General features: G+C 41.8%; 1 protein-coding gene across 1 annotated transcript in view; it reads left to right on the top strand.

Moving 5' to 3' along the window:
• map3k5 (mitogen-activated protein kinase kinase kinase 5) overlaps positions 1 to 13,281 on the top strand; it is a 61,021-nt gene that overhangs the window by 45,772 nt on the left and 1,968 nt on the right. Inside the window, exons 16-29 of the mRNA XM_031861770.1 lie at positions 971 to 1,098; positions 1,649 to 1,785; positions 2,828 to 2,933; positions 4,787 to 4,944; positions 6,539 to 6,716; positions 7,632 to 7,649; positions 8,206 to 8,383; positions 9,253 to 9,421; positions 9,533 to 9,718; positions 10,447 to 10,552; positions 11,106 to 11,349; positions 11,492 to 11,604; positions 12,305 to 12,426; positions 12,706 to 12,782. Coding sequence (XP_031717630.1) covers positions 971 to 1,098; positions 1,649 to 1,785; positions 2,828 to 2,933; positions 4,787 to 4,944; positions 6,539 to 6,716; positions 7,632 to 7,649; positions 8,206 to 8,383; positions 9,253 to 9,421; positions 9,533 to 9,718; positions 10,447 to 10,552; positions 11,106 to 11,349; positions 11,492 to 11,604; positions 12,305 to 12,426; positions 12,706 to 12,782 — 1,920 coding nt within the window. The remainder of the gene's footprint in view (positions 1 to 970; positions 1,099 to 1,648; positions 1,786 to 2,827; positions 2,934 to 4,786; positions 4,945 to 6,538; positions 6,717 to 7,631; positions 7,650 to 8,205; positions 8,384 to 9,252; positions 9,422 to 9,532; positions 9,719 to 10,446; positions 10,553 to 11,105; positions 11,350 to 11,491; positions 11,605 to 12,304; positions 12,427 to 12,705; positions 12,783 to 13,281) is intronic.

The raw sequence follows: 13,281 nt of genomic DNA on the forward strand, positions 1-13,281 counted from the left end.
AGAGAGAGAGAGAGAGAGAGAGAGAGAGAGAGAGAGAGAGAGAGAGACGCATAGAGACGCATAGAGACGCATAGAGACGCATAGAGCAGAATGTGAAAAGAAGTTGCTGGTAGGCATGTTTTCAGTGTACAGAGATTCCTTTTGTTCTGGTTAGATATCAGGATCACATTTTTTCTGCTTTATTCTTTTGGCTTTTGGCATCTGAGCTTTATCCATCCCGTTTACCTGTCACCTCAAGGAAAGGACACAGAGACAACGACATCTCAATAAGTCTTCTTTCTCTACTGGGTAATGCACACTAAGACCATCAATCAATTCATTATCAGGTTGAGATAGTTAAGGATTCATTTTCATCTAGGTTAGTGCTGAATAAATCAGTTGATCAACAGAAAAATGTACCTGCAACAATTTTGATCATTAAATTATCATTTCAGTCATTGTATAAGCACAAAAAACACCAGGGACCTTTGGAACAAGGCCGTTCAATTTAACCTTGAAAGTATCTAGTTATTGATTGATCATGAAAATAAATTGTTGGTTGCTGATAACTTCATTGAGATTTTTGTTTTCTATTAGCTATTAAAGTTAAATACTTAATCATCAAAATTTGTAATCTAAATAAAGTCATGTAATTTCAGTACTTTTTACATTTTCATTTTGAGGGGTATAACGTCACTTCAGTAACTTCACTGTACACTAAAATGGGTGGAACAATTATTGAATGAAATTAGATTTTTTAATACATCTTCAACTAAATCTGTGACCTTTGAACTTCAACCAACAGGAAACCTCCAAAATCCCACAAAAGGGGAAATAAAGAACCGCTAACATCTGTATCTGTAGGCACAAAATATAGAAAAAGAATACTGTTTATTATTGAGTGTTCAGTAAACTCCACAGTATTGAACCATCTTCACTACCTTTCCAACCACAAACACAACACTGTAACGTAATGTTTTTTTTAATACAGGTACTCCCAGCCGCTCCACGAGGAGATCTCACTTCACAAGCACTTAAAGCACAAGAACATCGTCCAGTACCTCGGGTCCATCAGCGAGAACGGCTTCATAAAGATCTTCATGGAGCAGGTGCCTGGAGGTGAGACCTGCTGTTTCTGTTATGTTCTTATAAAGAGGAACTGAAAGATGGAATAGTTTCAAGCAAGAGATGCACACTATTGAAAGCATGAAATAAAAGGACAGGATGCTCATCAGGCTGCATATTCTCAAGTATCATGTTAAAGAAATTCTTCAAGTGGCTCTTCTTGCTTATCTTTTATTTGTTTTTCTTTTATTCTCTATTCTTACCTGAATAATGATAGATTTTACCAAAAAGAATACATGTGCACTGAACTAAATTGTCTGAGAACAGATTTCCACAGTTCCAAAAAAGTCGAGCAACAACCAAAAAATTACCTGAAACATCTTGTGAAACATTTTTTATCCAAAAGAACAACATTTACACTCATCACTAAAACTGTTTCATAAATAAATGCATTGAAAGTGGAGTTTGTACGTGATTTAACAGAAGAATTGAGGTAGAAAGATACACAACGCTCTGAATTGCGGACTTATCAGAACTGTTGTGCTGATCACAGGTCAGAATGGGTGTGTTGATTATTGCTGCTCTTTGTCCCGTGGCCTCCAAGGGAGTCTGTCGGCACTGCTGAGGTCCAAATGGGGCCCTCTGAAAAACAACGAGCACACCATCGGTTTCTACACGCGGCAGATCTTGGAGGGACTCAAATACCTGCACGACAACCAGATAGCACACAGAGACATCAAGGTGAACAAACAGAAGAAGACACCATTGTACAATTAATATAATAATTAGTTTATCATCTTTGTTGCATCTTTGGCTTCTTGGAGGCTTATTTTCACAAAGGAATTATTTATAAAATTAAGAAAAACATAGTTGCGCTTAAGCCACATTCAAATGTATTATTAGTTGTTTACATTTTGCGAGGATGGTGACCAAGGCTGCATGTCGAGGCTTCTTTCAGGAACCAGTTAGTTAGTTAGTTAAGGAGAATATAGTGCACCACCTACAGAAACCTGAGCTTTGTCAACAAGAAATCCAGAGGGAAAGATGTCAGCGCTCTCCAGATGCCACACTGTTTGATTGGCAGGTTTTGGCTCGGCAGTAACATCAGAGAACTTGTGTCACTTCAGCGAATGCAAACAGAAAAATAAAGTTGTAAGGGGAGTTCCCCAGTGGGCAGTTCCTCTCAGGGAATCCCCAGAACAGTTTGGTCTGAAAAGGCCTAATGAAGTTGGAAGTAAACTGATTTAAAATGTGTCCTTGTTAAACCCTTCACTGTTTGTTTGTGCTCTGTAAACTCGTTTCCTGTGACAGTCTGGGAACGCTACATTTGCTTTGGTGTGAATGCATTCCAGGAGCGTTCCAGCTGCTCGCAGCATTTTTGCATTTTCTTTCGACCTCTTCAACTACAACAGTTATCCTGACATCCCTTTTTTACTTATGTAAACCCCCCCCCCCTCGCTGTTTTATCTCAGTTATGACAAACCAACACTGATAACACTTCCATCACATACAGTCATTAAGGTCAGCAGCCTCTTCCCCCATGCGTCCACCTGATTCAACAACACGGTCATATAAGCATCATTAGCGTCCCGTAAATGTTAATCTCTTTGTTTTGGCTGGGATGTCGGCCTCCTCCACCCACGCAGCCTGTTCGTTGTAACCTGCTCTTTGTCGCTTTTCAAGGATTTGCAATCAGCACCTCACATAATCTCGATGGCATCATGGGATTTCAGGGAGGCGAATGGGTGCATCTGTTCTCACGGATGTCTTTTTCAATCCGCAGGGCGACAATGTTCTCATCAACACTTACAGCGGTGTTCTGAAGATATCAGATTTTGGCACATCCAAGAGGTTGGCTGGGATCAACCCCTGCACTGAGACTTTCACAGGTACGCTCTGACCCCATTACTTCTTGTTCACACAAACCCTCGAGAATGCCTTAAGATGTCTGTTCTCTAATAAATCTCCATTTCCTTGAACCAACAAGGAAATAAAGTTTGCTCAGTAGTGGCCATGAATAACGCTGAGCAGTGAGGTAACCCCACACCGCTAATACTTGTCTTTCAGAGCGGTAATCCGGTCTCCGCTCTTTGACCAGTAAGTGATATCACTGAGAATACCTGGCTGTTGCTGTTCACTTTGGCACAAGTCTGCAGGCAGGTTTGCGCCCGTGTGATGTCGACACCACGGCGGCCAATTGCAGCTCAGTTTAACCTCTTAGATAAGAGCATCTGGCAGCTGATTGGAACAGACAGGGACTTACCCTGAATGGTGGAGCGCTTTCAGGAAACTGGGCTACTCCTTTTTATAAACCAGGTCGGCTATAAATGCGTCCCCGCCTGTTTTTAGCTCCGTACACGAGCTCCTAAAAGCAGCAAACATCGCCCAGCAGGCTATTATTAGAACAAAAGAGTCCTTTCAGTGGGGAGCTGAAAATGTTACTTTGGACTGAGCTGTGATTAACGATGAAAGAGAGAGGCTCTTTGCTGTTGCTCATAGACCATAAGCCCTGGTTAAAAGCTCATGTAACTTGATTGGTCATTTGCAAGAATTGTGTCTTCACCTCAGGACAGAGGCAACTTATAATTAGATTTACTGCAAGCTATTTTTGGCACTTATATCAGGGTCTGTCATTTGCTGTTGAGGTCACCTTCACCACTTTTGTGTATGATACATTTTGTGGCCTTGAAAATGTATTCAAGACACGATCCTGAGCAGATAACTGCAATGCCTATTTGATCTTTAGTTTAGTTTAGTTTACATGGCGATGTTAAAATGCAAACAAAGAGCAAAAGGGTACAGTATGTATTTCGCCAGAAGCAGACACTTTTGCTTCTGCTGTTGACACTTGTAGACTCGTATGCATGAAATCAACATTAGTTTGCTCTTCCTGCACATTGCTGAAAAGGTCACAGTCTGTGATTTATTCAATGATTTATCGGTTATTTGATCAAAAGCAGCAGCAAGGTCGGAATTAGATCATATAAATCATGAGAATCATAACAGATGACGCCTAAACATGACCGTAAAGCAGTAGTTCGACATTTTTGGAAGCAACACTAATTTGCTTTCTTGTTGAGAGTTAAATGAGATGATTGTTCCTCTCTGAAGTTTGTCTGCTCGTTACGAAGCTGCAGCCAGTTGCTTTATCTTAGCATAGAGAGACTGGAAATGGGGGAAACAGCTAATCTGGCTGATTGCAGTTTCAAGGAATACTTTGACATTTTGGGTAATATGATTATTTGCTTGATTGCCGAGAGATAGAAGAAAAGATAAATATCACTCTCTTTTTTTGTCCAGCTAGTAGCAACCTGGTGCCAGGAGGCTATTAGCTTAGAGAGCTTTTTAAAATCCGTACCGTGACTGAAATGAAGTCGTCAATTCGTCACCTCTTACAAAGGATTATGAACTACTTCTTAGCCAAGAGCAGTTGCCAGGAACCCAGTAGAGACTCCGGGGACTTATCAGGTTCAGCGACCGGAGCCTCAGCAAGAAAATAAATAAATATTTCTCAAAAATGGGGAACTGTTACTTTAAGGACAAGCTAAAAGCATGAGAGATCAGAAAGTGCCAACAATTAATTAATAAAACAAACGCATCCAGATCCAAATCAAGCAAATAATTATAAAATGTATTTTTAACCATCCCTGCTCAAGCTCTGACACCCCACTCAGCATATACACCATGACTGAAAAGTATTAATAACATCCTAATATCGATGTATTTCTGCTTGTTTGTCCAGGCACACTGCAGTACATGGCTCCGGAAATCATTGACACGGGTCCTCGAGGATATGGCAAGCCAGCGGACATCTGGTCTCTGGGCTGCACCATCATAGAGATGGCAACTGGGAAACCACCTTTCTATGAACTGGGAGAGCCGCAGGCTGCAATGTTCAAGGTGAGAGACGGTGCCGAAAACGAACCCCATCATCCCACCGGGTGCTGTGTTTAATCTTAGCCAACGCTTTGAAGAAGGCTGCTGAACATCTGTTTCTGTAGTGACATCTACCATAAGGTGCCCATGAAGCTGATACTTGCTCCCTTGATAAACATCATATATTATAAAGTATATCCCACCTTTTTTTTTTAAGATCAAGTTAACTTTAAGCTTACCACCATTTTGTTCAGGTTAAATACGACTGTAATCAAATTACATTTTCAGTGATTTAAAGGAGAGAAGAAAGTAAAAAAGGTTACTTGTTAGAAAAATACACTACCTTTTGACACTATGCCATCTTCATTAAAATGTGACCTACACCAACAGTACATCAGTATCTTTAAGTATCTGTTTTTATTGCCTTGATAAAGACACTATTTGTGACAATTAGCTTTTATCAGCCCTCAAACTGACTGTTCGACTGATGCATTGAAAATGGTGCAAACCTACTGTACATGGAAACTACTAGCAGATGAACTGTTGTGCAAGTCTTCTTCTACCAGCCTACCAACCCTTTTAAAGCCCACTGTGTTTAGTTAATTACTGAATGCTCACTAAGAGCAAAATTCATGACAAAAACAGCATCTAGTGAAATAATCAACATGTTTGGGGTTTGCACTTCTCAGTTCCTCTTTATATGGGAACAAAAACCAGTGAGTCAGCCCTTTGTGCACCTGCATTGTGTTGCCACCTGCGTGCTGTTACGTGATCCAGCTCAGTAGAAACCCCAAATATTGTCTATGTGCGAACATTTGTTTGAACACAAACAAACACGTGTAGCTCATTGAGAGGAACAATCACACGCTCCTGCATGTTTGGTTTTGTTCCAGTTTCTGTGTGCACTTGTCTTTGTTTGAAACCTTTTACTTGCTCAGTTTACCCATGTGTATTTGCTCTGGATGGAAATGTAAAGCGCTCCAGACTAATGAAATATTGTTCTCAGCCATGTGGAGGCCATTAACGACAGTAAATGCTGTGAATCATGGCATTTTCCATAAGATGTGATTTAATTAAAGGGCTGTGAAGTCGAACAAATGAAGGGGTGTGTTGCTCTGCTGAATACACCTCATAGTACAACAACACAACATTAAAGCAGAAGCTGAGATAACATCACATTCTCTGGACAAGGATCAGAGGATTCATGCACCTGTAATTACAGTCACATCTTTATCTATAAAAAGATCTTGTGTTGTGTGTGTGGACTTTGCATGGTGTGTAGAGTTGTCCCAAATAGTAAAACAGTCCTCATATACTCTTCACTCATCCTTGTGGAATGTATCAAGGGAGGGGCATCTCCCTGCTAGTCTTAAATCAACATTCCTCAACAGCAACAACAGGAATTTCTAGGGTTCTTGTTGTCCTGAAGCACAGTCTCAAAGTTCACTGGGTAAACACTCGCTGCACATTTAAGATGTCTCCTTAAATCAAATACTTTACCCCAAGAGCAGGACATCCTAGAGAGCTTTTCAGAGCTTTCAGTTTGTTTGTTTTTTAATTTTTTTATTTTGAACTTCTTTATATCTGTCTGAACTGAACATGTGTCCTTTGTCTGCAGGTGGGCATGTTTAAGATCCACCCAGAGATCCCAGATTCCATGTCGCTGGAGGCCAAAGCCTTCATCCTGCGCTGCTTCGAGCCAGACCCGGACCGCCGTGCCACCGCCCTCGACCTGCTCACCGACGAGTTCCTCACCGTCACCAGCCGCAAGAAGAAGAGCAAGAGCAGCTTCACAGGTGGGCTCACTTCCGTTTAGGTCCACATGAGTTGATGAAAACACAAATAAACTGCAGTTTAACCTCTCTCAGTATCAGTGGAGCTATAAAAGGTTGAACAAGCCAAATACAAACGAGAGAAGGACAAATGTTAAAGGAGTAGTTTTACATTTTTGGGAACATGCTTATTTGGTTCTAAGAGGAGACCATTTACAGCATAAAGATACAGGGGGAAACAGCTAGTCACACTATTCAAAGGTAACAAAATCCAGTCGCTAGCATCTCTAAAGCCCTCTAATTAAGACAATATAGCGTATCTATTTAATGCCTACAATAACCAAACAAATAACAAAAACAAAGCGGCTATGGGACTACTTCTTGGCCGGGAGCAGTGACTTCGCCAAACAGCTTCACGCTGATGACAAGACTCCAGGCGGATACTCCTCCTGGCCAAGAAACAGTAGTGTTGAACCTTTTGATATAGTCAAGCAAGATGTTTCCACTGGCTCCAGTTTTTATGCTAAGCTAAGCTAACCATGTACTGGCTCCAGCTTTATATTTAACAAAAAGACATGAGGGTGACATTGATCTTTTCATCAAACTCTCTTTCAACAGAAAAACTGTTTTATTTCCTAAAATGTTGCACTATTCCTTGAACAGACTTGGCTAATTAAACACTAAAAATCATTTTTAAAAAAAGAAGGCAGCTTCCTTTCATAAACACTGCAACTGACCATCAAAAGATTGGGAAGCGTTGGGTTGGGCTTCCCGCAGCAGTGATGCTATCATGTGCCCTGGCACCAGAGCAAAACAGATTAAAAGCTCTCTGTGTACTTGGAAATGTTATTCTGCCAGTCTTACATGGAAATAATTTGTTCTCAGTTAACTGCTGACGCATATTTCATGTTTGTTTTTGTTTTTTTCTTCCCACCATAGCTCTGTCACCGGGGACTGGTGAGTTACTTTGCTCTCTAAACTTCTTCTTCTTTCAGACATATTTACCACTAGAGGGACTACTTTATGATCTGGACGTCAGTTGTGCCGAGTCATCTGCCTTGCTTTACCAGAGAGTATCTAGGCTACAGTTTTCTTTTTTTTCTGCCTGTGGCTACCTGCCTGGCACGACTCTGCCCTTTTCTCAAAATAGACATTGCACAACATGACTTCATTCCTAATGTTTGAATGTCGCAGTGTCTATACCCACTGTTTCATTATTTACACACAATGGCTGGTCATTTGCAGCCAGATACATCAGATGTGACTGTTCTCCCCAAATGTGATGGTCGAGTATTATCTGATTTCTTTAAAATGAAGCCAATCTTCCATCAGCACTTTGACTCATTTCTCCTTCTTGAATGCCGTCTTTGTTACGGAACAACAGCTCCGACCTGCTGAGTGGTTCAGACAACAGTCTCCTTCTGTGCCGCACAAAGCAAAACATCAGATTATTAGTGCACAAATGGTGCAACGGGCACTTTTAAGGTTCCTTGTTGTTCGTCGTGTCCTCCAGAGTACCTCCGCAGCATCTCCCTGCCGGTGCCGGTGGTGGTGGAGGACACCAGCAGCAGCAGTGAGTACGGCTCCGTCTCCCCTGAAAACGACCTCAACACCAACCCCTTCATCTTCAAGCCCAGCGTGAAGTGCTACAGCGAGAGAGATGTCAAGGCGCCTAGGTCCCTCTTCCTCAGGTAGGATGAGTGCTTTGTCAAAGTAAATGGGGTCATGATGGTCTTTTATAAATGATCATTTACAGTAATTTTGCTTCACCACAGACTCTCGTAATGTTTTCTTATAGATCGTAGAATAGATAAATACTAAGCTGATTGCCTATGAAGCCCTTTAGCGGAATTGATTCTAATGATAACACTCTTTAGTGCCCTATGATGTTATAAATGTGATCTTATTTTAATCTCATTTGGGGCAATTGTTGGTATGAAAATAATCAAGTTTAATCAAATAATAATATAATGTAAAGGTTGGTATCAGATGTCAAAACAACAACATTGGATGAACCTCATACCTTTGAATCAAAGGATAGGAAGACCATCATGGTCAGATTTGAACACGATCAATTATGTTCAAGCAATCAATCGATCTGTTTATTGTCACGAAAGGGCAATTGGTTGCCCGGCTGTGAAACAGAAACAAAAAGCAAACAAACGCATGATAGAAATGGGTAAAAACAGAGTACACAATTTACAATATAAAATCATTTCTTCACAGGGTTTAATTTAAAGATGTGTTAGACACACACAGACGGCACAGACAAATGTTTTTTCTTTAAATTTATCTATAATTAGCAGGAAAAAAATATCAAAGAAACAATGATTTTAATAAGATGGATCACCTGTTATCTGTTAGAATTTAGGAAGCTTGTTGCACTTTTCCTGCATCCAAATTAAGGCTAAGGCATACATTTCACATGTATTCGTACATGTAAGATGAGCTTTACATGCACATTTGTTTCCGAACTGTTCCAGTTCCATTGTAATTGAAAAATGAAAAAAAATGTAGTTATAGTTCAATGAAAGCCAAAATCTTTTTCTTTTCTACTCAGCATTCCAGTGGAGAACTTCGAGGACCACAGCGCACCTCCGTCTCCCGATGAGAAGGATTCAGGCTTCTTCATGCTTCGGAAGGACAGCGAGAGACGAGCCACACTGCACCACATCCTGACGGAGGACCGGGACAAGGTGGTGGCCAACCTGATGGAGGCCCTCACACAGGTTGGTTATGGAAGGCACCAGTCAGTCAGCAGACAAATGGACACTATCTCATGCACACTTCAAATGTTCCTATCATGGCCTCTAACCCCGTCTTTCATTTTTCCCCTGCAGGGCTCTGAGCAAATGAAGCTGAAGCCTCAGCACATCTCCACCCTCGTGGTCAGCCTGGGTGACTTTGTTCGCATGGCGGACCGAAAAATCATCGCCAACACGTTGTCTCAACTCAAGCTGGAGCTGGACTTTGAAAGCACCGCCATCAGTCAGCTGCAGGTCGTGCTGTTCAGCTTCCAGGACGCTGTAGGTATCATCCAGATCAATGATTGTATAGAGGGTCCAGAAGGAATTCTACATCTTGCATTTCATATGATGAATCAAACCCAACATACCCAACATCTTTACTAGAATACTTTTCGGTTTTTGACTAATTATCCTCGGCTTATCTGAGAATCAAGTTTCAAATTACAGCAGTAAAAAGCCGTTACTTTCAGGCTTTAGCTGTTGCTGAAATTCTCCTCACACGCTGCTCATTTTCTTGTGTAACACGTGACTTCCTGTCTTATCATCCATCCCCCTATTTGTAGGCAGAGCCGCTCCCAGCCTTCTTCATAAACCATGTGCTCTGAACACTTCAGTATAATTGTCATTTTACATGAGCTGCGGAAAGCGGCAGGCTGCCATGTTGCTGCTCGCCCTGCACAGAGATCAGACAGATAACTGTGAAATACTTGTAACCTTTTAGTGAGGCGATAAAAGGGGGAATCTGTCAGGAGTAATTGCACATTCTGTGAAAAAGGACTGTTCTGCTTTTCCCCTTTAGAAATGCAGTTATGCAAATGAAATGGCACAAGAGCAAGTGGTTGTTTTCATATTTGTAAGGGGTGTGTTGCGTAATCCTGCAGAAAGATGACGCTCTGATGCCTCCTGTTGGTCATCAGTGCAAACAATTTACAGTAAATATACCGACAATATGAAATGTCTTCAGTCTAACAATACAGCACTTTAACTATAATGCTTTACGTCTTCAGGTAAACAAAGTGCTACGAAACCACAACATCAAGCCTCACTGGATGTTCGCTCTGGACAACATCATTCGCAAAGCTGTGCAGACCGCCATCACCATCTTGGTGCCAGGTAACATCATCAGTGTCCCGAGCAGAGCACCTCTAAATACGTTATCAGCGGTCTGTCAGGGAAGCACTGGCTGCCCGATAACTATAGGAGCTGTGGTGGGAGTTTCCCCCTGGATGCTACAGTAATTACAGCTCTCTGCTGAACGACAGACATCTGGGAGGCTGGGGGATTTTCTGTGATGACAACTGAAACACTGACGCCATCCACATGAGCACAATGGAGTAGCATCCGATTTTAAGAAGCCCGCTCAACAGGAGAACTAGTAGCAGCTGTAAAGCTTGGCTGACGTGCAGCTCAGTCTGGCAGTTTGTGTATTTTTGCAGGAGCTTACACAATGAGATGTGATCATCAGAATGAAACCAAACAATAAATCTTGAATCTTAGATTGAGTCAGAAAAGTGTAACGTTAACTTACTACTACTATTTACTTAACTACGATTAAATCATAATTATACATACCTGTGTGTCTGGAATCTGATCTCTTTCAGTTCCTATGACATGATACGTAATCATCCAGTAAATCTTCAAAGTATTGTCTTGTGTCGGTGTTCAGAGCTGAGGCCTCACTTCAGCCTGGCCTCGGAAAGCGACCCAGCCGAGCAGGACGACGTTGACGACGACGCCGAGCCGGGGAGGAACTCCACCCACCAGGGCCGGGCACCTACCGTCGCCGCTCACGACGACAACGTGGTCACCTCGGGAATCAGCACGCTCAGCTCCACCGTCTCACACGAGTCCCACAATGCACAGCGCTCTGTGAGCATGGAGCTGGGCCGGATGAAGCTGGAGACCAACAGGTAGTCGAGAACATTTACTGTGATTTAGATGCGTTTGTCGGCAAAATGGCTTTCATTTCTGTGAGTTTTCATGTAATTTTATTAGTCATTTCATTCATTCAACTGATGTTGTGTTTCCTCCCTCCGACTTGTTTGACTCCAGGCTGATGGAGCAGCTGCTGGCGAAGGAGAGAGAGTACCATGCCATCCTGCAACAAGTGCTGGGGGAGAGAGAGCAGGAGATCAGACTACTGAGGCTGCGATCTGAGCCCGCAGGTCTGGACTTCAATCTGATTTACCTTTTCACACTTTTCACTGTTTGCAACACTAGCACCACTTCTGCTTCTACTGCCAGTCTGCCTTTACATTTCACAAGCAGCTGTGGCTCATTGAGGCTGATCTGTAGGAAATACATCATCACAGAAAAAGTGCGGCGAAATCTCATCACCTACTGGAGGTGCAAACTGTGTGAATTCCAGAATGAAAACATCTATTACACATGATGTGCATCCTGCTTGTGATGATATTGCTTCATCTTAAAGCGATTATCTTGATCCTTTTTAGATGGACAAACTCCTAGTGCAAACATTGTATAGTTCTTTTCAGAGGTACCGTCTTGCTGCACATCTGCCAGCAACATGTACAAATACATTTGTGATACGTTTGTAGAACTCACCTGCAAAGTGTTATTTACTACCGTAAATTGCATTGCACAGCTAGAAAATCAGCTGCATGCGGGCAAAGAATGAGATACGGGTTAGTCACAGTACAAATGAACAACAATAACATACCTGGTGCTGGTATACGGGCTAGTGTTGCTATATAAGGCAGCTTTGAAGTTGGAGCATATAATAAGTAAGATATCCTCATCATTTGGTTATTTTGACGCTGCAGAACGCCGTTGTTTTCCAATGCAAATGTTGCATGAATGGGTCCGGTGTGTCTAAAGCAGTCTGTTCCCTATATCCTCTGGCAGACGTCCCCTCATCATCAGGTGTCCCCGAGGGACAGAGGAGTCCGCCTGCAGAGAGACGTGAAGACTCCGAGATGACCAGCTGGCTCAGGCTTTACGGCGCTGACCAGAACTCCATAGACAGCGTGAGTCCCTGCTTCTACTCTGGAGCTGCACCTTGTCTGTTGGTTGACGTCACACAGAACAATCTTTGAGATACTATTATGAAGCTTTTTTTAAACAATGTTACTGAGCGGTTTGCAACTAGATGAAACAATGAATAAAAGATGGTATAAAGCGTTGTGCAGTTACAAAGAACAGAAGGTAACCTAAAGAGCTACGTCTTCTTGAATCTCGTGTAACTGTTTAGTACAGAAGCGCTGTTTGTACCCTGCACCCTCATTTCATGCATTTTGTTTCTCCAGATACTGAACGAGGAGTACACGTTGAACAACATCCTCCACGATGTAACAAGAGACGATCTGAAGAGTTTAAGACTGAGGTAGTTTTTTTTTTTTTTTTTATTTGTGTCCGTTCACAGTTTCACTTCTGTATTCACTAAAAAAAAACATGCTGAAACTCACAAATACCAAATACCAGAAACAGTCGTGAAGCTGAGACAACTCTTTGTTGCATAATTCTTTCTGTAGGTTTGCACCGGGCAACTCGGCACTGTAGTGAGTCATAGTGGCAGCTTCATTTCTCAGAAATCCTATGAAGGTGTCCATAGTTTCAACATGTTTATTAGCTAGCTACTACTACTACAGTTTTCATCTCCTTTTTATATTTCTCTCATTTGTAGCTGTGTATCACATAAGAGTGAAACATTTCAAAAACAATTATTGATGAAGGATCACTGCATGTGTCAGATTTGTACATTTTTGCATGTGGCGCCCCCCAGTGGTAGTATAAAAAACGACAACATTTTCTATCTGCAGATTTTGAAAACTCTTAAAAAGCTATGGATTCACTTTCCTCAAAACACGCCTTCGAAAGTATTT

This window comes from Anarrhichthys ocellatus, unplaced genomic scaffold (assembly GCF_004355925.1).
Source record: "Anarrhichthys ocellatus isolate YVR2014 unplaced genomic scaffold, GSC_Weel_1.0 scaffold25, whole genome shotgun sequence".
In the NCBI taxonomy this organism is placed as follows: domain Eukaryota; kingdom Metazoa; phylum Chordata; class Actinopteri; order Perciformes; family Anarhichadidae; genus Anarrhichthys; species Anarrhichthys ocellatus.